Source organism: Euprymna scolopes, chromosome 13 (genome assembly GCF_053919585.1).
Source record: "Euprymna scolopes isolate OS-2025 chromosome 13, ASM5391958v1, whole genome shotgun sequence".
Taxonomy (NCBI): Eukaryota; Metazoa; Mollusca; class Cephalopoda; order Sepiida; family Sepiolidae; genus Euprymna; species Euprymna scolopes.
In genome coordinates this window covers 60420321-60444238 of record NC_136494.1, presented here as the reverse complement: position 1 = coordinate 60444238, position 23918 = coordinate 60420321, and the positions used below count along the sequence as shown (strand labels likewise).

Below are 23918 nucleotides of genomic sequence, written 5' to 3'. Positions count from 1 at the left end.
TTCTCTCTCCTCTGATCTTGCGCGCGTGGTACAGTGGGGGAAGAGGTGGCTGATTACTTCTAATGCATCCAAACCCAAGCTTCTCTCTTGACATCATCGACGCTCTGATCCCCATCTATCAAAAATTGATATGGATGGCTCTCGTGTTGGGGAGGCTCCATGTTTTGACAAGTTTCTGGATTTGACATTTACTCCTGATCTGAAATGGAACATGTAAATCAGGTGTGTTGCCAAGGATGCTGGGAAAATGGTGGGATCTTTCTACCGCTCTAGATATCTCACTACTGTTGCAATTATCTATCTGTATAAAAGCCAAATATGTCCAAGGATGGAGTACTGCTGCCACATCTGTGCAGGAGCTGCTAAAAGCAGCCTATTTTGCCTTGACAGAGTACAAAATAGACTTCGTGTCTTAGTGGGGGATGCTCTTTTCTCTTCACTGCAACCTCTCTCCCACAGATGAGACGTTGCGAGACTGTCTTTGTTTTATCTTTATTTCCATGGCAAGTGCTCGTCTGAGCTTTAATCTGTGGTCCCCCCTCGCCAATCTTTCACGAAAAACACCTGTGTAGTTGAAACTACTGTCAAAAATTTTCCTCAGTCTTTATCTGTGCGTAAATCCAAACGTAGATTCCATGAGCAAAGCTTCTTTCTTAGAACTGCACGCCAGTGAAACTTCTCCTGCTTGCCTGTTTCTCACCTGACGTCAACTTGGATGTCTTCAAATCCAACATAAACAAATCCCTGATAAACCGCCCCCTTAAGTAAGACACTCTATCAAATCTCCAATACTAATGATTACTACGATAATATCCCATTGATTACTGTACACGCAATAACCCTTATCCCCGAGTGGCTTCCCGGCCTACATAAGTGGTGACCTCCATGTAAAAAACACCATTTTAATCCACTTTTAATCATTTTAAACTAACACGTGTCATCATGCATTGGTATAAATCATTTAATCATTTTAAACTAACACGTGTCATCATGCATTGGTATAAATCATTTAATAATTTTAAAGTAACACATGTCATCAGCATTGGTATAAATCATTTAACCATTTTAAAGTAACACGTGTCATCATGCATTGGTATAAATCATTTAATCATTTTAAAGTAACACATGTCATCATGCATTGGTATAAATCATTTAATCATTTTAAAGTAACACATGTCATCATGCATTGGTACAAATCATTTAATCATTTTAAAGTAACACATGTCATCATGCATTGGTACAAATCATTTAATCATTTTAAAGTTACACATGCTATTTCCTATTACTTGCATTACTGTAATTTACATAAAATTAGATTTAAAACAATTACATCGCAGCTTTCTATATACGATATCAGATTTTGGCATCCTAGATTTACCTCAATTACATTTTCACCAAGTAGAAAACATTCAGAAATAATTAGCAACACATACAATATGCTTCACATTTCTAGAATTAGCGTTTCCTGATATAGTTTTGTTTTACATGTCGGAGGGGGGGTCAATGAAGAGTTGATGATTCATAAATATTCGCTAACGTGTATTTCTTCATTTTTCGTTTACAAAACATGCGATTTCTCATTAAAACGGTTACCTTTGTTTTTGTTTTTATATCAAATAGAAACGGAACGAATTCATTTGCTCTTGGTGTATTTTTTGTGGGGGTGGGGGTTATTTTATAGATTGTTTCATTTAAACAATTACGTCGCAGATTCATTTACATCATATCAGGTTTTACCGTTCTATATTTAGCACAATTACATTTGAACCAACTAGAAAACTTTCAAGATTACTTAACAAGACAAACTAAATAATCCACATTTATTTTTCGTTTCTTTTTTCCGGGGGGGGGGTCAATGCTTATAAATGTACGCTAGCGCGTTTTTCTTTTTTCCATTTTTAAAAACACAGTGAATACAACGAGGGTCGCAAAAATCGCTCCGTCGCTAACCACGCATGCGTGTCTCGCGTTCTGTCTTTATTTGGTTTGAATAGTAAAAAAATATACGACGTTATTTCAATTTCGTCAGTGTGGATCAGTGGATATAGAAGCAGGCTTGAAATAAAGGGGTTTCAGGTTCGCATCATTTGGTTTTGGAGTGTTTTTCTAGTGTTTTATTGTGTTTATTTTTATTTTTTATGTTTCTTTTTTTTGGGGGTATTACGGTGATATGTGAAATTATTACAGTAATTAATAAAAACAGTAATCAGAGATAAATACGGGGAAGAAGTTTCGTTTCATTACATTCGAATAGGGTTACATGTTTTAGTTCGTAGATAAAATGTCTGCTTCTTATTAAGACTTTGAACCATCTATTTTAAAGCACGGAGGCCGGTAATTAACCGGTCAACATTACAACGACTAAATGCATGTTTTCCCCCTCTCTCTATTACTGCGTTAGTTTTTTTTTTACTTTTTCCCCTCGCTGCTATTTGTCCTTATTTTTTTTACGGCTAGGAGTTTGTCAATAATGTTTTCACCCGTTCTTGACATATGTATGTATGTATGTATGTATGTATGTATGTATGTATGGAGATATATATGCATATGATTTAATATATATGCATGCATATATAAATATATATATATATCTATATGTGTGTGTGTGTGTGTGGTTATGCATATGTATGTACGTATGTATGTATGCATGTATTTATGTTGAGTTCGCCTATTCGTACCATCCATCATCATCGTCGTCATGAACGTTGAGGATTTGTGCCGTTATGAACGCATCTTAAATTTAAAGCTGTACAAGCGACGAAGCGAACGTCTGTCTCTTCTATGTGCTGTGTATTTTGGATTATTTTACTTTTTTATTCATGTTGAGTTCGGCTATTCGTACCATCCATCATCATCGTCGTCATGAACGTTGGGGATTGGTGCCGTTATGGAGTCATCTTAAATTTAAATGCTGTACAAGCGGCGAAGCTAATGAATGCCTCTACGTGATTTTTTCCTTTTTTTATTCATGTTAAATTTGCTGGTGACGCTACACTCTATAACAGACTTAAAGGGCTTGAAGGGAAAACGAATGAATTCATATCTCAGGAAATAGCTAAAACTCTAGATGAAGACCTCCAGTTTGCAGTAAAATGGGCCCGAAACTGGATGGTAGCATTCAATGCCGCTAGGAGTAAACTTATTTCCTTTAATAATTACAAGAAACCTGAACTACTGATTACTATGGCTAATCATACACTGTCTGAAAGTGCCAGCCTCAAGCTTCTAGGCTTTATATTCACAAGCATCATGATCTAGAGCAAATGCATTGAGGTATTTTCCTAGGCTTCTGTGAGGAAAGTGTGATGTCTCTCTCAAACGTGCTAAAAAGTTACTCACACCTGAGAGTATTCTGTATATCTACAAAGCAACTATTCACCCATGTATGGAATAATTTGGCCTGGTGCATCTACCATTAGTATTTTGTTCCTAGATAAGGGTAAAAAAAAAGAGTTGGCAACCTTATAGGCCCCGCACTTTCGGCCAAACTCCAAGTTCTGTCCTATCGTCGAAATGTGGCATCTGTGTACCTGTATTGCATGTACTTTAACGGTTAGCGTTTGCGCGAGCTTAAAAGACTAGTTCCTTCTTCAACATAAATATCCTCAACAAATCAGACAGCAGTAAAATACCATTCCTACAAATTTAGATCCCAAAATGCCTTCTACTCAAATAGCTTCTTCTCTCGAACTGCTAAACGTTGGAATTCCTTCCCAAGCCCCTGCTTCTCTAAATGTATTAATTTGCAGAAGTTTAAGTGTAATGTTAACAGCCATCCTGTTGCCCAACTCCGTACATATCCCTGCAAATCTGACCCCAAATACTAGCGCATTAGAAGAATGGCACTGTGCCTTGTTTTAGGTGAAAAAAAAAACAGTAAAAAATACATAAATAAATACAAGTATATCTTAAGTTGCGGCAGAGGTATTATTCTGCCGTCTATAAACTTAAATTATTTCTTATATACACATTAAACATATTATATATAATGAGGTACGCCAACTTGCATTGAAATAAATGCATATATGCGTTGCAAAACTATTCTAATCGAGAAACTAATTTATCGGTTCTGACACATGTGTTTTTGTTGTATATCTATATAATGATGTCGGGATTCTCGCTCCATTTAAACATAAAAGAATAATTACCAACATCTTCATATGTTAATATGTTCCGATACGAGTTTCGCAGTTAATTGCGAATGAGCATGTCTAAAGATGGTAAATGAGTCAAGGCTTCAAATTCATTGCGTTTGGATGTTTAATTAAGTATAGCGTGATAAAGAATCTATGTGTACGTCCACAAAAATGCATTTCTTAAAGAAATCCATTCAAAAAATATGTAATTTTTAACATTGATATTTGATCAGGGTTTTTTTTACAGTATGTAATATATATATATATATATATATATATATATATATATAAAGATTTTCAATGTTTTGCAAGATTGTAATACATTAAAACGTTAAGCAATCAGATACTATTTAAACTATTAGGCTTAAATGGGGGAAAACTTAAAGGAGTTAATTTAAAATATCCAGAGTATTTGATGACGTAAATAAGTTTATATCTGCAGAAATGTGTAGTGGAATTACACATAAGATCCCCGATGGAACAACAACAACAACAACAATAATAATAATAATAATAATAATATCAATAATAATAATATTAATAATAATAATACTATTAATAATAATAATAATAATAATAATAAAAATAATAATACGAAACAAAAAAAAAAGAAAACGAAAAAAGTAATATGCTATTGCGATAAAGAAAAACAAAAATTTACAAACGTAATCAAAAGAGGTTAGGAGTACTGGAAGTATGAAGGAGACTTGTTGCCACCCAAACTCCAGAAACAGTGAGTAATCGCTGATCATGGCCTGTGTAAAGACTTCTAGTCAGTCAATTTCCAAGAAAAGGAATATATGCAAAAAAAGAAAGAAAAACAAAGCAAACAAAAAACAAAGATGAAAACCTCTAGAAATCACATTATTAAGCAGAAATTGGATGAAAAGAACAACTACCTCGAGAGTATCACTAATAGGCTGAACAAAACAAGAACATATGCACCTGACCAGAAGACTACGAAAACTAATGACCATGGACAATAAACTACACATGACGGATGCTATTGATGATGGTGTTAATAATAATAATAATAATAATAATAATAATAATAATAATAATAATAATCATCATCATCATAATAATAATAATAATAATAATAAGCTTAACAACAACAACAACAACAATAATAATAATAATAATAATAATAATAATAATAATAATAATAATAATAATAATAATAATTCTGATTTCGTTTATCAACGCCTCTCTGGAAAGGGATGGAATTCATTTTCAGAGGATTTCCCTAAATCTCGGCTCCAAACCAGGAGCTTCAATGATAAAGAAATCTCCTACGGATGTTGGTGGTACCTACAATTGCAGAGGTCTGAAGGCCATCTAAAACATCGGGGATTTGTAGTTTTTTCAATTGTCCTTCCAGACGACTTGATACAACTCCTAGTGTTCCAAACACAACTGGGATTATTTGTGTTTTAACTTCGTGTATACGCCTTATCTCCAAGGCCAATGGAGCATAATTGCTCCACTTCTCGTTCTTCTAGTCTAGATGTACAACAGATATAGTAGCACTTTACGTCCAAATGACGATATGCCTTCTTAGAGGTGAACGTGAGTAAAAAAAAAATGTGAAATATATTTTTCGATAAAGCTGCTATTTTTTCTGGATGTCATAAAAAAATTTTCCGCACAGAAAAACCAATAACACGTGTAAATATGAGTTTATTTACATTTCTCCTTAGTAAACATGTCCAATATATTCTTAATATTTCCATATTGAACCCAACAAAGGTGATAAATTTATACGTACTATTAAATACTCAGAAAGTAATATTGCGCTACATAATTCAATAAAAATTATAAAAGTATATTTTAAGACACAATTTAAAATTTACTCCCATAGTTCACCACCTTTTAGTACACATTGTTTTTTGCCCCGTTTCCTTTGCATATTCTTCTTCTTTTTTTTACGTAACTAGTCATTATCTTTTCTTCAGTGAAGAACGTTGCACATTGAATTTACTACGAATTATTTCCCTACGCATTTTATTAACCTTTGAATTCTAAGTTATTGCGTGGAAAATCTTATTTCTCGTATTTACAGATTCTTATTTATTTTCCTTTCATCACATTTAAAGCTAATCCACTGCTGTGCTGTACGCTTGGATAAATCTGCATTAACCAAAATTGATGCGCACGTTTTCTGTGTAAATGTCTCATAAATTGTACTAAAATAACATGCTATTATCAGTAACGACGTGTTCTTACCTCACTTGTGCTATGTATAATTAGACGGTATTCCACCTGCACGCTAATGCACGTAATTCAAACTCTACCGATTCGTGTTTTCCACATCGACGCAAAAAGCATATTAAACACAAGATATTTTAAACAATTTTTTATTGTGCGTTATCAGAAGTGTTATGCGGTGAAAGTTTCAAAAGCTGAACTTATAATTCAGTTTATCTTAACCTTTGTCATGTAACAACTAGTAAAAATGTAAATTGGATTTTACGAAAAAAAAAAATTATATGCTTCATTTTTTTTAATATCGTTGTGAATTTAAATATTAATATTTGAAAATTTCGAAAGCGGAAAACCATATGTGTGTGTGTTTTTTAATAAACATTTATTTACTTTTCATGATATTTAGCACTACTAAACAAGATTTTAAGCTATATCGAGTCGTTTTTAAACAATCTCTTATTGATCTTTTGGGGTGGGGGTAAAATTCTCTTTGTTTAGTAGATTTCTGGGATATTAAAAGGAAAATTTTGAATATATCTTCTAAGTGGAAAAACGCGACTCCCGTGATTATGTAATCAGATAAAAATATTAATATTCAAATTCATAGAGGTATTTTAAAATGTGATTCGATTCGTTATGACATTGTTACATTTGGTGCGTTATACAACTGTCGAAACTTACAAACTCTACATTTTAACATTCAAAACGCCCAAAGAGAGATGTATATACATATGTATATGTATATATATATATATATATATATATATATAGTAAGTTATAAAATTTTATAACTTACTAACTAGCTCTACCTACGTATTGAGCACTTTTGAAGTAAATGCTTAAAGTTCACGCATAAATCTATACTTTCGTATATTAATTTTATGTGAGCAAATTAAGTAGTAATATATATATATATATATATATATATATATATATATATATATATATATATATATATATCCAACAATGTTTAATAAAATATATATATATATCCAACAATGTTTAATAAAAATTACTTGACGAAGCCGTGATCGACTCGAAAACTTGCGTCGTATCTACAAAGTGTATGTTAAAAAATAAACAGCACATATCGTTTTTATTATATTTTATTATTTTTATATAAAATGTCTATTATTTGGATTATTTGGACTCTCAATGCAATCTCTGAACTGATTTAGACCTTTCTTTTCGAGATTAAATTCCAAGATTAAATATTTAATCATTTTCGAACTGTTTTGGAAGAGGATGAACAATTGTATAATTTGCGTTAGTCCAACACGCCCTTATTGCTTTTATACTTACAACATTCCTCAACGTTTATGAGATACATGATTTTTACTCGAAAATCACTCGACATAAACATTCTGAGATTTTTACAGATGCACCTGAAGTTACATTGATTGGAACTTTGTGAACATAAAAACGAACAGTTCGGACAATCCAAAAAATATACAAATTCTCCATCTTCATCCGCGTCATAAAAAAGATTCGCAATTTCTACAACGCAATATTTATTAAGATAAACAATTATTTGTTTGGTTAAAATTATTATTTCGGAAACATACTACATCTTCAAATTTAGTACATTTTCCTCGACATAATGTTAAATTAAAGTATAAAGACTTAATAAAATAATCCGCCTGTTCTCCGTATGACGTTTTATTTTCAAATGCCAGAAGAGTACGCTTGAAGCACGTGATATAAAAGTCAGATTTGTGTTTTCCGTGATAGAAGCGTTGTTTTAATTTTAAAATAAGATACGAATAAAATACGTTTATAACCCAAATTACAACGCAATGTTATGAAAATAAGCCAATATCTATTTGTTTAAAATTAATATTTCGAAGATAGACTACATCCTCAGAATTTAATGCATTTTTTTTTTCTTTTTTGCGTCGCCAGTATGTTAAATGTAAGAAAAAACACTCAAGAATCCGCGTATTGTCCGTCTACTTTATTATTTTGATATGCCGGGAGAATACGCTTGGCACACCTGATATGAAAGTCAGAGTTGTGTTTTCCGTGATAGAAGCGTTATTTAAATTTGGCTTATAAACATATGTTATAAGTATTTTATTTTAAAATTCAGACAACGCTTCTTTCACGGAAAACACAACTTTGACTTTCATATCACGTGCGTGAAGCGTATTCTTGCGACATTTCAAAATAGCACCGCAGACGAACAACACGCGGTTTTGATATATATATATATATATATATATATATATATATATATATATATATATATATATATATATATATATATATATATATGTCTATCCCCGAAATATTTATTTAAACAAATAAATAATTTATTTTCATAATATTGTGTTGTAATTTGTCTTATAAACGTATTTTATACGTATTTTATTTGAAAATTCAGATAAAAAATAAAAATTGGGAAATAGCAGACACTGGAAGCCGTAGGCAAAATGAAATCATCTGGTTTCCACTATCTGGCATTGTCTGACATAGACAGCTAGCTGAAGCTACTACATCGAAATGTATAGAGGGGCAACATCTCTTTCCTAACATTACTTAATGTACTTTATTTTTTGTACCTCCTGATGCTGACCTTTTAAACAATTGGGCATCAAATACCATTTTTTAGTCTTTCGATCGAGGATGGAATCTAAGTATCCCAACTCAGTAACGAACAATTTACCATTTTGCTAAACAGTTTTTGCTGACTTTATAAACGTGACGATGATTCAGTTACAGACATTAAATAACTCTTGCCAGAAAACAATTGTTGATCTTGCTTATTTTCTTTTTCTTTTTTCTTTTTCAGATATTCGATGTAAAAATATAAACCAAAAAATCCCCAATGGAAAAGCGGACATTTTCCCTTTCAATCAATTTGGTGCAGTGGCTACATATTCCTGTGCTGATTCCTACCAACTGGTCGGCATTCCCTTGCGCGTGTGTCAAGGAGACGAGAACTGGAGCGGCGAAGAGCCGAAATGTATTATCAACGGCAGTATTGGTGAGGAAAATACATTTCCTTATTAACCAACCCACCTCTGAATTTTATTTTTTATACGATTGCATTGCTATCAATGTTGTCGCCATTGCCTATTTGTGAAACAGTGTCCTCACAGTCGTTTGATTCATCGATGTTGTTATTGCAAGCCGTTGCTCTTACCGCTACCTATGTTGCTTCCGGTTGTTCATTGCGATAGTGCAGTTGCCCCAATCCGTTTCTTTCTTTTCTACATTATATTCCATTCTTCATTCCCACTTACAATCTAGCTTACCCCACTTTAATCAATATTTTAATCCGCCTCTTAACATCCTTAATTCTACTTCCACGCCTTCTCGATAGTTTAGTCATTAAATAAGGACAACTACTTAAAGTGTTCTATTAGGCACAGCACTTATTTTCTCTTTACTACAACCTCTTCACTTTTTCATTTGATATCATAATCCGCCAAAAGCCACTTCACGGATATTTACTTTCATCTCAACGCCATATTATCTGAAAATTTGCCATCCTTGCGAATACTGTTTGCTTTCGCAATGACTATAAATATAAAAACGATATTCACTATATAATATGCACTAAGAGCAACAAATAATTTATACTAAGCGCATTAAAAAATGAATTAGCTAACAAGCCATATGCCATATTGTTTTAAAGTGTAGAAACTCTTTATGAAATATTCTCTCTAATGTTGTTTATGTTAAGCATACTAAATACAAACGAAAAAATAGCGTTCGATATTTTGGAGATAATCACCAAACGTATGTTTATTTCGTGCAGTAAAGTGAATAAAATATTGCCTCCTGTATTGTCGGTGCACTATTTTCTGCTTTAAAATATTAATGAAAAAAAAAAACGGGTTTGAAAACAATTCCATAAAAATCACATCTTTTGCTCCATATTACCTGATTTCACCTGTCGAACGACTCGGTTGTAAAATCCTTTTTTTTTTTTTTGTTAATCTGAAAGAGGAATCTATGTAATGGCAGTGTTCAGAGTTAAAAATAATTCGAGAGTGCTAAGTTCGTAGACTATGCAAAATAGGGCAATCTGTATTCAATAAACATTAGTAGATTTTAGCCAGTAGTGCTATGTAAAGACTAGAAATTTTATGAATTGCCATCTGCTTTCTGTTGAGTAAAAAAATCGTTTTCGAATTAACGTGGACGGAAAAAATATGAATTATGCTTTAATAATCTGACGAAAAAATTATACATTAATCGTAGTGAAATGCTAACATAATAACAGTTTGCATGAAATAAATAACAATGATTTAAAATTCCCTTTCTAAAAATGCAGCAAATTCTTTTGCACCGAACTGATAATAACACTGTTTGAGTGGAAGGACCTCCATACAAAAACAAAATCGATCGTAAAATAACACTTAATCGCCATAAATTAAGCCGCCACGACGAAAATCCCGAGCGCCAGGTTTTCTTTTTGTGTCGATAAATTCGCTTAACGAAATCAATTTCTGAAATAAAAAAAAATCATAACACTTTTCACACTTTAAAAGCGGACGGGTCGGTAAATTACTTAAATATACTGCGTTTTCTATAAACTGTTTGTGGGTTTCCTTTTTTATTTAAAAATTCTGCAATTTATTCTATCATAATTTTTGTATAATTCAACACCGAATTACTTTTTAAGTCTGCTAAATGTTTAGCGTAAATATACTTTCCGTAAGATATATATATATATATATATATATACGTTTTATTTTTTATTACCGTATCTTTCTGTTAAGTTACATTATTGTTTCAGCTGCTTGGCCGTTTTTTGGCCGTCTGTAGCATCCTCAGACTTTTACAGAAATGTTCACTATTTTGGGATGAGAGAGTGAAAGAGTGAATGAGGTCAGGGGGAGTGCGAGGAGGGCGGAAGAAATAGAGGAAGGGAACAAGGGGGGAATGTGGGAGGGGGCGCTTGGTATGTCGATAATGTTTTAGTTTTGGGGTTTAAGGAACTTGTGGGGGAGGGTCTGGGAAGTTCATTTCTGGTGTGGCTGAGGGCCTAGGGATACATGGAGAGAAAGGGGAATATGTGGGGTGGGAGGAGGGGGGTTTACTTTAATATTCGAGTCTTAATGTAAATGTTTTTATGCGTCTCGTTGGTGGGGTGATTTCTTGGTAAGTATGTCTTGACCTGTTGGGTGTTCGCTTATGTTTAGAGGTGGGGGAGGGCAATGTATATATTTGTAATCTTTGTAATCGAGAAAGTATAAAAAAATAAGCACATAGTTAGCTTTAACAGTCGACATGACTTACATTGTTATGTCACAGTCAGTAAACACACACACACATGTACATATGTGTGTGTGTTTACTGACTGTGACACAACAATGTAAGTCATATCGACTGTTAAAGCTAACTATGTGCATATTTTTATACTTCCTCGTTTACAAAGATTTTCATGCGAACCATTGCGAGTGATCTCTACATAGAAAAACAACTGTTTTCTAGAATCTTAGTGAAAAAAGTCTCTCCACTTTCAAGTACTATCTGCTTCTTTCGATCACAGTTTAAATCACATTGCGTTTTCGCTACAGTTGTTTAATCTTAGCTGATGATAATTGTCAATTTTCTCTGCAAGGATACCAGAACTCGTTGTGCCCTTCCAGGTGTATATGGTTTTTCCTCCCCTCTCTTTACATCCCCTCATACACGTCACAATTATTTTCTGTGTAACTAAACGCTGTTGATTCTACTGTTCCGATTATTACGTAGTAAAATCCAAAGTAAGTAATGTAGTTGAAAATAGTCACTGGAAACCCGAAGTCAATCTTATTTAAATACTAGCAGGGATAACCGGCGTTGCTTAGGTCCACATAAAGTTACGTTTGGACACACCTGCTCTACTAAGAATATTAAACACTTTTTCATTATTATACGTCAACTCCATCGCGGGCAACGTCGATACCCCCTACAACAATTTCAAAAATAAAAGATATGGTAATCCGATTTAAAACAGATATTAAGCCCATTTTGATGATAATATACAAGCGGATGAATGCCCGGAGTTGCCCGTGAGTTGGAGCGCCTCCCCCCAAAAATGGCTAAAAAAATTGTTCTTTCAATCAAAATAGCAGGGAGTGTCCGTGCCACCTAAAAAGAATGAGCCGCAATGGCCGGGCTCATACGTGAAACTCAAACGAGGCGAAGAATGCAAAAATGAAAGGCAAACGATTTTTTCCAGACGGCCATGGGTGCTTATGATGTCATAGCAATGCAAAGTAACCATTTTAAACATAGTTTTAGTTTAATACGCGTCCGTCACTTTATGGTGTGTTGCAAAGACCGTGTTACTTTACAGTCCGTATTAGAACTAAGTGAATTTTTTTAACCGAAATAAACGTTTTTTTATGTTTTTAAAATCATTATTGTTATGTATGTTAATAAGAGAAAACAAAATTAAGCAATTACGATATAATAAATGTGATTTACATAACCATCGAAAGGGAAAAAATTGTTTTAATTTAATCAACCGCTGATAAATAAAATGCCAAATAAAAAATATTAAGTGGAAAACAAAAATATTTAAAAATTATTTTAACCTGTTTATGTGCAAAAGAAAAAAAATGAAAAAAATGTAAATTAAATGACGATGTTTTGTTTAAATTAAAGAATTGTAATAGGATTGGAATTGTTGTTTGTTTGTTTTTTTTGTTTCTTTTTTGTTAATAAGAATGTATGAAAAAAATCGAACTAAGGAAATTGTTTTTTGTTTTAGTATAATTAGTCAGCGAAATTACAAAACAACCCAACCTATAGTGTTTCTTGATTCATGAGACATAATGAGCCCACCACTACTGAGATCGTTGCGCTTATTGTACGCCACGCATTAACTATGTGTATTTTGATCATTCTACATTTAGCACTTTTCTCAAATGCTTTAATCATTGAATTGTAAACAGCGCGTCTGTCTATGCTTATCTGGAACCAATGCTTTGTATATTTACATTTATTAGATTACTAGCAGCGAAACACGATATTGCTTGGGATTAATGATGATCAATGTATGTTTCACACTCTCATTGTTTATTGTCATCGAAATCGATGAAATCAATCAAGCTGATGGATTAACTACTCAGGTTATGAACTTCACGCAATGTACCGGAAGGAAGCTTCACATGCCCACAGTGAATTAGTCCGTAATAACTTGTAGTCTACATTGCACTAGAGATAATCTATTGTTTATTATATAAATTTATCTGAGAATAATGGCTTCACTTTAACTTTAAAATGCCAAAGACAAGTATCATGGTCTAATTGTGCTCTAAACAGAAACATTCGTTTCGAACGCACCTATGACGTCTATAAGAACGCACTGTTGATTTTCTATGCTTGGCTTTTTTGCTTGTGCGGTGATAATAACCTGAATTTAAGTTTAACATGAAAAAAAAATCAAGTAACCTGGTGCTTTAATAAGAAACATTCATTTCAAACGGGTCTATCAAAGATTTTGCTGCGGATGTTATATGCTGGGACATTCTGCCTATGTGGTAATAAAACTCTTCCAGTACACTGGTGATGTTAGGCTTTATAAGGTATAAACTTTTGTCACAAATGCCTGTTACTTCTGTCCTCTGATTTTTAATTAGGATATTCCAATATAGAAAATATCTAAGGTCATTACAAGTACAGACAATACATTTGTCTGAAGTTTCATAGAAATCGGCCCAGCCGTTTTGTACGTTCATACGGAACGAACTCACACACAATGTTCCTTTTAATGAATAGTAGAGATGGTGATCGCTTAATAATGTTAAAGCTTGTAAAACATTATTATTTCACTTCAACCGTAGTTACTAGTTACTAGTTACTTCTAACTGACCCTAGGATGCAATTCGTTCCGTCAACTTCAATATCTCATGGTCAGTTATAAAACCGATTTATCTTGAATAACCCCGAGTTTATTCAATAGATTACTTTTGTACTGACGTGCTTGTATTTACTTAAAGTGTGCACTTCATTATATAGGTATGGCCAAAATTTAACATTGATAACATGATTATCGTTATGAAAATGTTTTTTAATCATTTGTTTTGCTTTTGACGTATTTAAATCTACATTAGAACAGGTAAACCAAAATGTACGTTTAAAACCATACACGAATTCAAAAGAAATCGCTTCTTAATTGTGTATAAGTTTGCAGCTTCTCCATATACTTTTATTACATAGTCAGAATATTTTCAGGATTGTAAGATTTGTTTCGTTGTTTTCCTACACATGTAGCTCATTTTCTGATTAACGACAGAACTACTGTAAACAATTTGTATTTTCTGGGGTATTCGACTAAAATATGTATACATATATAATAAGCTGTTATGTATAGATTATAAGTAGTAAAAACAAAAATAGATTTAATGTTCCGAAAATTTATTGCTCGCATGTAATAAGTACAGTTCAGTTGAAAGTGACACTCCTCTGCAGGATAAAGATCCAATCATTGGTCGAGCGATACTCACAATACAATTGGAAATTACGGCTTCTGTCCGGACATCGTTGCTGGAACGAAAGCACACTACTTCCATTGATTTAATGCAGGGCTCTGTTCCAAATTTTCGAATTCAACAAAAAAAAAAGGTCGAGGTAACATTGCCCGAAATGTTGTGAAAATAGCACTCAAAGTAGGGAACATATTGCATGATTTCTTGTAACCCGTTTGCTATTTTACGCTAATATGTAATGAGTTTGCGAATACATAAGTTTAATCTAACAGTACTACTGCGCAAGTACGACAATAGATGCGTACCGATTTGCACTTGACGAAGCCGATCCATAATCCGTCGCGATATTTATTCGAAACAGTAGAAAATTAATTACCATGACTTAAGTAGAACAATAATCATGACTACTCTTCTGATTATGTTATAATCACAACGTTTTAATCTGTTCGAACTCGAGAGTCTATACAGAATTTCGAACAGAATTATTTACTTAATTCACGGGGTAAGCTTGCTCTTGATTCATCAGCCATGGCCGGGTAGAAGTGTCCAAAATGTTTAAATGCTATTTTTACTATCGCTTGCGCGGATGATTCAACCGTCGATTGCTCATAGACAGAATTGATTATTATTCACACTACTTTGCCACAGATACAGATTATCAATCCGCATATAAAGAATCAGAAACATGAAGGGAATCTTTATTTGGATATAAAAATCACTTTTTGTGTCTGAGTGTGTGCATGTGTGTGTGTGTGTGCGTGTGTGTGTGTGTGTAAGAGAGAGGGGGGGGTAGGGAGAGAAGGAAGTTCTTATGGACTCCCAAATAACTGGGCCGATTTTTAGGAAATTTCACACAAATGTATTTTATATGTTATTTAATTGGAATTCATTATTGAGATGAGTATTATTTATTAATTTATTTGCTGCGGACTATTATCGTAATCTTTTTTAATTGTTGTTTCACGACGTTTCGTTCAACTATTCTTCTAGCATTCGTCAGGTGGTAACCGAGACGGGATAGGAAGTCTGAATCTCCAAACTGCATTCTCAGCAATTAATGGCATCCGTAGTTGTTGTCGTCTCACCACGTTTTGGACAAATAAGCTTCTGGCCGGCTTTGGATAGGATTGAAATCGCTATCTTCAGACAATTCTCACCTGAAACCGTGGAAATTCAACGTCTCTATCCACTGTCCCTGGGCCCCGTTCGAAACGTCTGGAAACAACAACTAAGAAAGATGAGGATAATAGTCCGCAATAAATAAATGAATAAAATATATTTTATGTGTTTGTAGTGTTCTTATGCAGGTTTAATATCGGAATACCCCCGATAAGTATCGAAAATCTAAGCATTTTAAATTAAATACTTTCCCTGTCAAACTAAATTCTATCTTGTCTTGTCGTTTTCATCGGAGAGTACAAACTAAAAACAAAAATTATTTTACTTTTTAAAGTTTACTTTTCGAAAGTTCATATTAAAATAAATATTCGTTTTGGCGAACACATTTTCATGATTTTCTGCATGCCATAAGAAAACTTGATTTGCTTAAGCAGAAGTATATGAAAACCGATATAAAATTAGAACTTGTATCACTTCGTCGCATCCCGGAAAATACCGGGTAGATATAATTAGCGATACATATTAAGTTGCATGCTTTTTGATTTCTGTATGGGGACGATATTCTATCAAACTAGATGGTTGATCAGTGCACAAGCAAGGTTCCATTAGTCCGATTCGTTGACCAGCACTTTAAATAAGGCGGTAATTTGCGATCGTATATTGGCGATGACGTCTACCGAGCGAGTAAATATGATTATTGGCACCCGTAGAAGTTGATGTAGTGTCTTTGGGCGTGGGCATGCGTTCTTCAAAGAAAGTTGAAAGTAGCTGTCAATATCGACGGGTTGGCTTGGTATGAGTCAGCCACTGATTAAAGCAGACTAGCCCAGCACGGTACGATGTCGGAGTGGAAGGAACGTGACTAAAAGTAAACGATAGCAGCAGAGATAAATGGCGGCGAAATCTAACAAATTGGAATCGAAGAGAAATGTATTCCTCAATTATTTGCCAGAATATATCTAGTGTGACCATGCCGTTTCACTATTTCATCACCACGTGATCATTACATAATTACACATATTTTATATTTTCTTATTCGTGGCATGTGTGTTCCGTTACAATCAGATGAATTAGCACCATGGCAAACAAGACAGAAAAAGGAGATATTATTCTCAACGAACTATTATTATATCAGTTGGATCTCATGTTAATAAACGGTGAAACGATAAATTTGTTGCCCTAAAGAAAAAAACACTACAGCTTTATTTTAAAACTTTTATTGAAAAAATCAATTCAAGTAACTTGATTACGTAGTAGTGTTGACGTATATTTAATGTAGCAGTCGCCAGCCTAAATCTCTGCCTCGATACAAGCTCGGAACTGAAAGAATATCTTTTCCACAAGCGCCGGCGTAAGCTGGGCGAATTCTCGGAGGATGGTGGCGTTAAGGCTGGCTTGTGTTCTGCTGTGGAAAATTATGTAGGTGAACATGTTGGCGCATCTACGTTGAACATTGTGTCACTTTCACACATGATAAAAAGGCTCTCATCGCGCTTGGCATTGTACATAACTTGGTCATCTGGTAGATGGTCTGCAACTAAAATAACACCGGTTTTCATCAAACAAGAATGCAATCATTTCGTCTTTTCTAGGGTGAGAATTTTATGTAATTGATTGCAAGAATAATATATTATTTAACAAATATTTACATCCAACAATGGACGCAAATAACATAAGACCCATTAGGTTTTAATTTTAGTAAGAGTTATATTTTTATGTACCAGGAGAATGTTATTTAGAAAAGTCGGTTAAACGTAACAATTTTTTTTTAATTAGTAACCCTTATTTCATGTTTTATTACATTCGACTATTAATAAGGTAAAAGAGGTAAAGAGAAAATAGAGAGAGGCAGAATTGAGAACGATGGATACCGTATACTATAAAATATAGAATAATATATAAAATCTTTGTCAGACACTTCATAAAATAATTGCACGTCGCAGCTAATTATAAATGTAAAAATGATATCTTTAATTATTTGATCCCCAAATTCAGTTTTAATACATTTCACGCGATTAAAATATATTGGAAAAATGTGATTGAAATTATTTTTAGTACAATAAGAGAATATTCTAACGATGTTCCTCATTCATACTTTATGTATTATAAATATTTTTTTAAAACTTCTAATAACGAACTTAAACTCTTAAAAGAAACAAAGTGAATATGAAGCTAAAACCGTACAAATAATGAATGAATAATTTCATTCACAAAATAATTAGTGTCATTATTGTCCAAGGTGTTTAAAAAAATTAATCGCATAACTTCCGGGTTACGTTTGAGTATATAATAAAGATAAACGAACGTCCAGAAACGATTGATTTCCGAGTTACAGACTATTCAAATAATGTTATTGATTGATGGCTGTAAGATTCCCATACATAAATTTCCATAGTCATAAGGAATTGATAAATTGAATTCCGGTGAGTGAACCACAGATAAAACATGCCTGGATGTGGTGTTTAACAGAACTAAGACAAATGACATCAACAAATACGGTATGCGTTGGATTCAGTACAAATACCACAATTGCAAACATGCAAAATTCGGATGGCACACGGCAAATGTTGACCTTTCTTATTTTAGATTAAAAAGTTACAATCGACCAAAGGCAGGTAAAAAAATATGACTATCTAAAACAAAAGACAAAGCAGAGAAAAGAAGAGACCACAACAGAAAAATCAGATTAGTACTTAAAGCATAATACAAAAGATTCTATACGCAACAAACACAAACAGATATACATATATATATATACACTATATATATATATATATATATATATATATATACACTTATGTATACTCCTATAAATGTGTGTTCTTTCGTGTATTGCTTTTCTATTTAAAAAAAACTTTTTTCTATTTATTTACAAATAAAATACAGCTTTTTTTATATATATATGAATCGTGGAATTGCATTTTTCTGCAAAGGATCAAGTTTATTTGCATATTCTTTTTGACATATATTTAAATTAATGCCCTTTTGGGTTTTTTTTTCAGTTTTCTTATGGGATGATCATATTTAGTATACTACTAGACTACCCGGGACCCGTTGGGTCAGTATATATTAACTATGGAATTAATGTATGAGCGTGACACTTGTGACGTAAAGAAAATAGTTTTTGTTACATAACAGAAACATTTCTATGAAAGTATATTAAAACGAAAAAAAAGAATATAGATAGATTTCTATGAGTCGTTCTGTTTATTATAATTGATTATTTTTGAAAAGAAATTTACAGTTACTGAATTATGAATAGTTGGCCATACTTATAGGTAAATGTGCACTGAACAGATACCATAATACTTATTATAGTTAATTAAAATTTTGATATATCTGCTTTTTTTTACATCGTTCATTTCTGTATTACGTTTAAGTTAGTTTAAACCCCACTCTTCCCATGTTAAATAATAATTTTGAAATAATAACGTTAATATTTCAGCGTCCCAATTGTTCTTTGTTTTTTTTTTAATTTATTTTAAACCCCACTCTTCCGATGTTAAATAATAATTTCGAAACAATAACGTTAATATTTCAGCGTCCGATTATTCTTTTGTTGTTGTATTTTCGCGTTTAAATTATCCAAATAAACAATTGTAAATACAGTCTGCTTTTTTTACATCGTTCATTTGTGTATTACGTTTATTTTAAACCCCACTCTTCTCATATTAAATAATAATTTCGAAATAATAACGTTTATATTTTAGTGTGCAGGTCATGCGCGCATGCGCAACCAGATGTCGTAAACCAGAAAGTGGGTTACATACATCGTTACAATATAACCTGAGTTGTATAATTATATTGATTACATGTAATTATATTGATGCAGATATTCTAGATGATGTATTCTTGCGGAAGTTTATAGCAAACACAAACTCTTTCTATATGCATTCATGTATGCGTATATATTTGTTTAAAAATGTTGTCTACCAAACTCTCTGTCAGTGTTTTGTTTTCGGGCATGAAACTTATTATATAAGGTATTCGAACGCATGCAGAACTTTATATTTTAGTCGGGGGAAATCGGTTTAAACGTGTGAAAATAAAGAAAATGGAATTTGCCAGGTTAAGATCGGCCCACAGCATTATGAATATGCATGCGTAACGTTATAGCTATTAGTTCATGTTTTAATAGTAAGCCTTGCAGCTAACATGTGTTTATAGCTCTAGCATTTACGTCAAAAAAAAAGTAAATCGTAAGTGAAACGTTTCGGTTTTGATTCTCTGTGGTAGAGCACGAGTCATTTTTTTAAACTTTTTAATACTGACGAAAATTATAATAAATACGACATATGCATTAGTCAACGTATCATATTTAATCATATTTTACATCAAAGCAATGCCAGGGCATCCTGCTAGTATATATATATATATATATATATATATATATATATATATATATATACAGAGAGAGAGAGAGAGAGAGAGAGAGAGAGAGAGAGGGGGGACTCGGTATATGAACGATTACTGAATTATATTAAAAAAAGTAAAATTTGAAATACTACAAATAAGACACTATATATACATACATACACATATATATATATATATATATAAAATCATAAACATTAAGTCATTTCACCAACACTGTAGGTAAATATAATAATGTTATTTATCTTGCTATTTAATTTAAAATATAATCGAATTCATTAGCGTAAGCATTCATTGATTGTCATTAAGGCCAGTGCCGACCAAAGATACTTTTCGTAGCAAGAATAAAGATAATGAATACTAGATGAATAAACTGTTCATATCATAGTGTTGACTAACTGGGCGTCTATGAACCATTTAATAAAGCCGGTAGTTATTTTTTATAGGTTCAAAATTTGCGACCGTCTAAAACGCTGTACTGCCAGTTTCCACTGTCAGAGCATGACACATTTGGGTGCCTAAGAAAACTGAACTCGTATGAATATTTATTTGATTAAAGTATTACGTACCCAGTCACATTATAGAGCGGGTCATCTCATTAAGGCCTCTTCATGTGAATTCTTGTAATTAACTTTGAAACTTCTACTGATCTTCCCAGTGAAACTCGGGATTTATCGGGAATTGTATTTTTTTTATTATTTTACTAAGGGGTGTTTACTTGAAACTGTATTTATTTTTTGTTCGTGATTTCAAATAAAATTAGGAATATTTGTGTTCAGATTATTTAGTTTTTTCAGAGAAAGAAAAAAGATTTTACTGAAAAATATTTTAGGGTCATTTATAAATTTTTATTTTTATCCTTCATCGTATTTGAATTGTATTTTTATTTTTTATTCCCAACTGGTTTTCCGAATACGATATGGAAACCTGACTCATTTAGTTATCCAACCTTTAGATTTTTTTTAGCTGTCCGTTTCTCATTTTCTCTACTCCATTTTCATCCGCACACATACACACAGGAATGTAAGTTCAGAGAAAGAGTAAACGGAGATGAGAGTAAGCAGAGACTTGTACTCATAGATATACTCATATTCCTATCCACACGTTCACACGTTCTCACGTAGACACTCAAATACACTTTCGTACATATTCATCCACGCACACAACATCTCCGTCACGTAGCAAGATACACACCCAAACACAGACACGCAATATTTTACTCCAGCCTTGCTTTTCAGAAAATAGTGTCTAAAAATATTCAATGAGCTTCATAACAACTTAGTTCCATGACTCAGTACGTGTGCAATAAAAACAACCGTCTTATTAAACGATGATGATTTCAGTTGTTACAACCGCACTTGTATTCCGTTATTGTTAGCTCGCAAGCATATTCTCGCCGCTGTATTTTGCGGCCTCCTTAAGCTCACTATTACGTAAACGCTGCATTATTTATGAATTTAGGTCAGGTAAATCTTGTTTTTTGACTGAATAGTGAATTGTTATTTTATGATTTCAAATTAATTTGTTTGTTTGTTTTTTGTTGGGTATTTGATTTAGTAAAAAAAAAAGAAAATAGATTTTAAACTGATTGAGTGATTGTCTCTACTTTAACTTTTTTGGTGGCTGATGGTAATTCAAACACTACAGTGTTTGAATATATAATCAATGGCAGTTTTAGTCATTAGAACTGCTTTAATGCCTCACCGCTGACTCCTTTATCGACCAAATTGAAAACAATAATTACATTATATAGATCACATTCTTAGCTATAATGTCAAGGAAAATTCAATTTTCGTTCAGTAAAACAAACGTTATGATGAATTTACTGCTATTCAAAACCGAGAAAAACGTAAGGAGGTAAGCGATTTTTTGTGACTGGTTTCCTATAGCAACAACGTCGCCTCAGCGACTATTGTTGCTACTCATTCACTGCTCTCGCGAATAGAGAAGTAACACGTTAAACAGAGAGAATGAAAGAATGAAAGAGGTGGTGTTATTGAAAGCAGACGAGTGCTGTATTTTTTTATATCTTTGACTGAAATTAAACAAAAAAAAACAATTGAATTTACTGAACCGGGAAAAATCATAGCTTACAATAGAAAAATGTGAGCATGAAAAGTAATATGGTTCAGCTTAAACATGAAATAGTAAAGGACTAGTTGTTAAAACTGGAAAAGAAAAGGACAAGATATTCTAGTAAAAAATATAATAAATTTATAACATAAAAGTTGCAGCATTAAGAATTTTTTTTCAAAATTCAATTCGTAACATTATATTAATGCTGCAATATTTTAAGTTATAAATGTATTATATTTTAACTAGCATATCTTGTATTTTTCTTTTCCAGTTTTAACACCTAGTCGTTTACTTTTCCATGTTTAAATTTAACCATATTACGTTTCTATATATATATTTTTTCTTATATATATATATATATATATATATATATATGTATATATATGTATATATATGTGTATTATATACATACTTTATTTAATCGTATAACTTAATAATCGGAGATATAATTGTATGCGCAAATTTTCAGTATCTAATTTAACTGTGCTCAATAGTAGGTAGAGCTAGGCAGTATATTATGAAAATTCATATGGCAATTAAGCTACACAGCATATTCTGTGTTTAATTCTCGTGAGAATTTGTCAGGCTCATGCCATATATATTTTCATAACTTACTTATTCATATATATATATATATATATATATATATATATATATATATATATATATATATATACGTACGTAGAGAATATTAATGAGTTACAGTATTGTATTAGCTAGAAAAATGGAAATTCCGGTTGTCATTCATTATAGCACCCCGTCCGTCGGATGTCTGTCGACGCGTCAATGTTTACTACAAGAAAATGTAACTATCTTTAAAGAGATTATATTATCGAGGTTAGACGTCATTAGCCATGTCATAACAGTTATTTAAAAAAAATACAATACAGCTGGGTGCATAGAGCGCCGTCAAGGACACCAGGACAGGCCATGTCAAAACGATTATAGCCATCAGTATAATTCCGGAAAGAACAATAAATTGAAGCTAAATTTGTTTAGTATTATTTTTGCTGTAATATATTTGGAAGTTAATCGCATAGGTGGTTTGCCAGGCGGCATCGTTTATCTGTATTGCTCGATGTCAGTCAGATACAACAATACATAAAGAGAAAGCAGGGAATTAGTGGATTAAGTGGAGATCAACCATTCAGACAAGAGATTTGGGCACTTACGAAGAAATCTGATCGTACAATTAAAAATTGTGACAATATTTTTTTATTTATATAATTATGACAATATTTTTATATTTATATAATTGTGAAAATATTTTTATTTATATAATTGTGACAATATTTTTATTTTATTAAATTGTGACAATATTTTTTTATTTATATAATCGTGACAATATATATATATATATATTTATTATATAATTGTGACAATATATATATATATATATTTATTATATAATTGTGACAATATATATATATATATATATATATATATATATATATATATATATATATATATATATATATACGGTGGCGCGATAAAGAAAGTCCGTATTTGCTATTTTTCAAAAACCAGAAATTAAAGCTAAATTGAATTGTAAATAAACTATACCTTTTTTGCTTCA

At 32.2% G+C, this 23918-nt stretch overlaps 1 protein-coding gene across 1 annotated transcript in view; it reads left to right on the top strand.

Moving 5' to 3' along the window:
• Window positions 1–23918, top strand: part of LOC145292271 (protein lev-9-like) — a 1243866-nt gene that overhangs the window by 188593 nt on the left and 1031355 nt on the right. The window contains exon 3 of the mRNA XM_080138595.1: window positions 9133–9327. Coding sequence (XP_079994721.1) covers window positions 9133–9327 — 195 coding nt within the window. The remainder of the gene's footprint in view (window positions 1–9132; window positions 9328–23918) is intronic.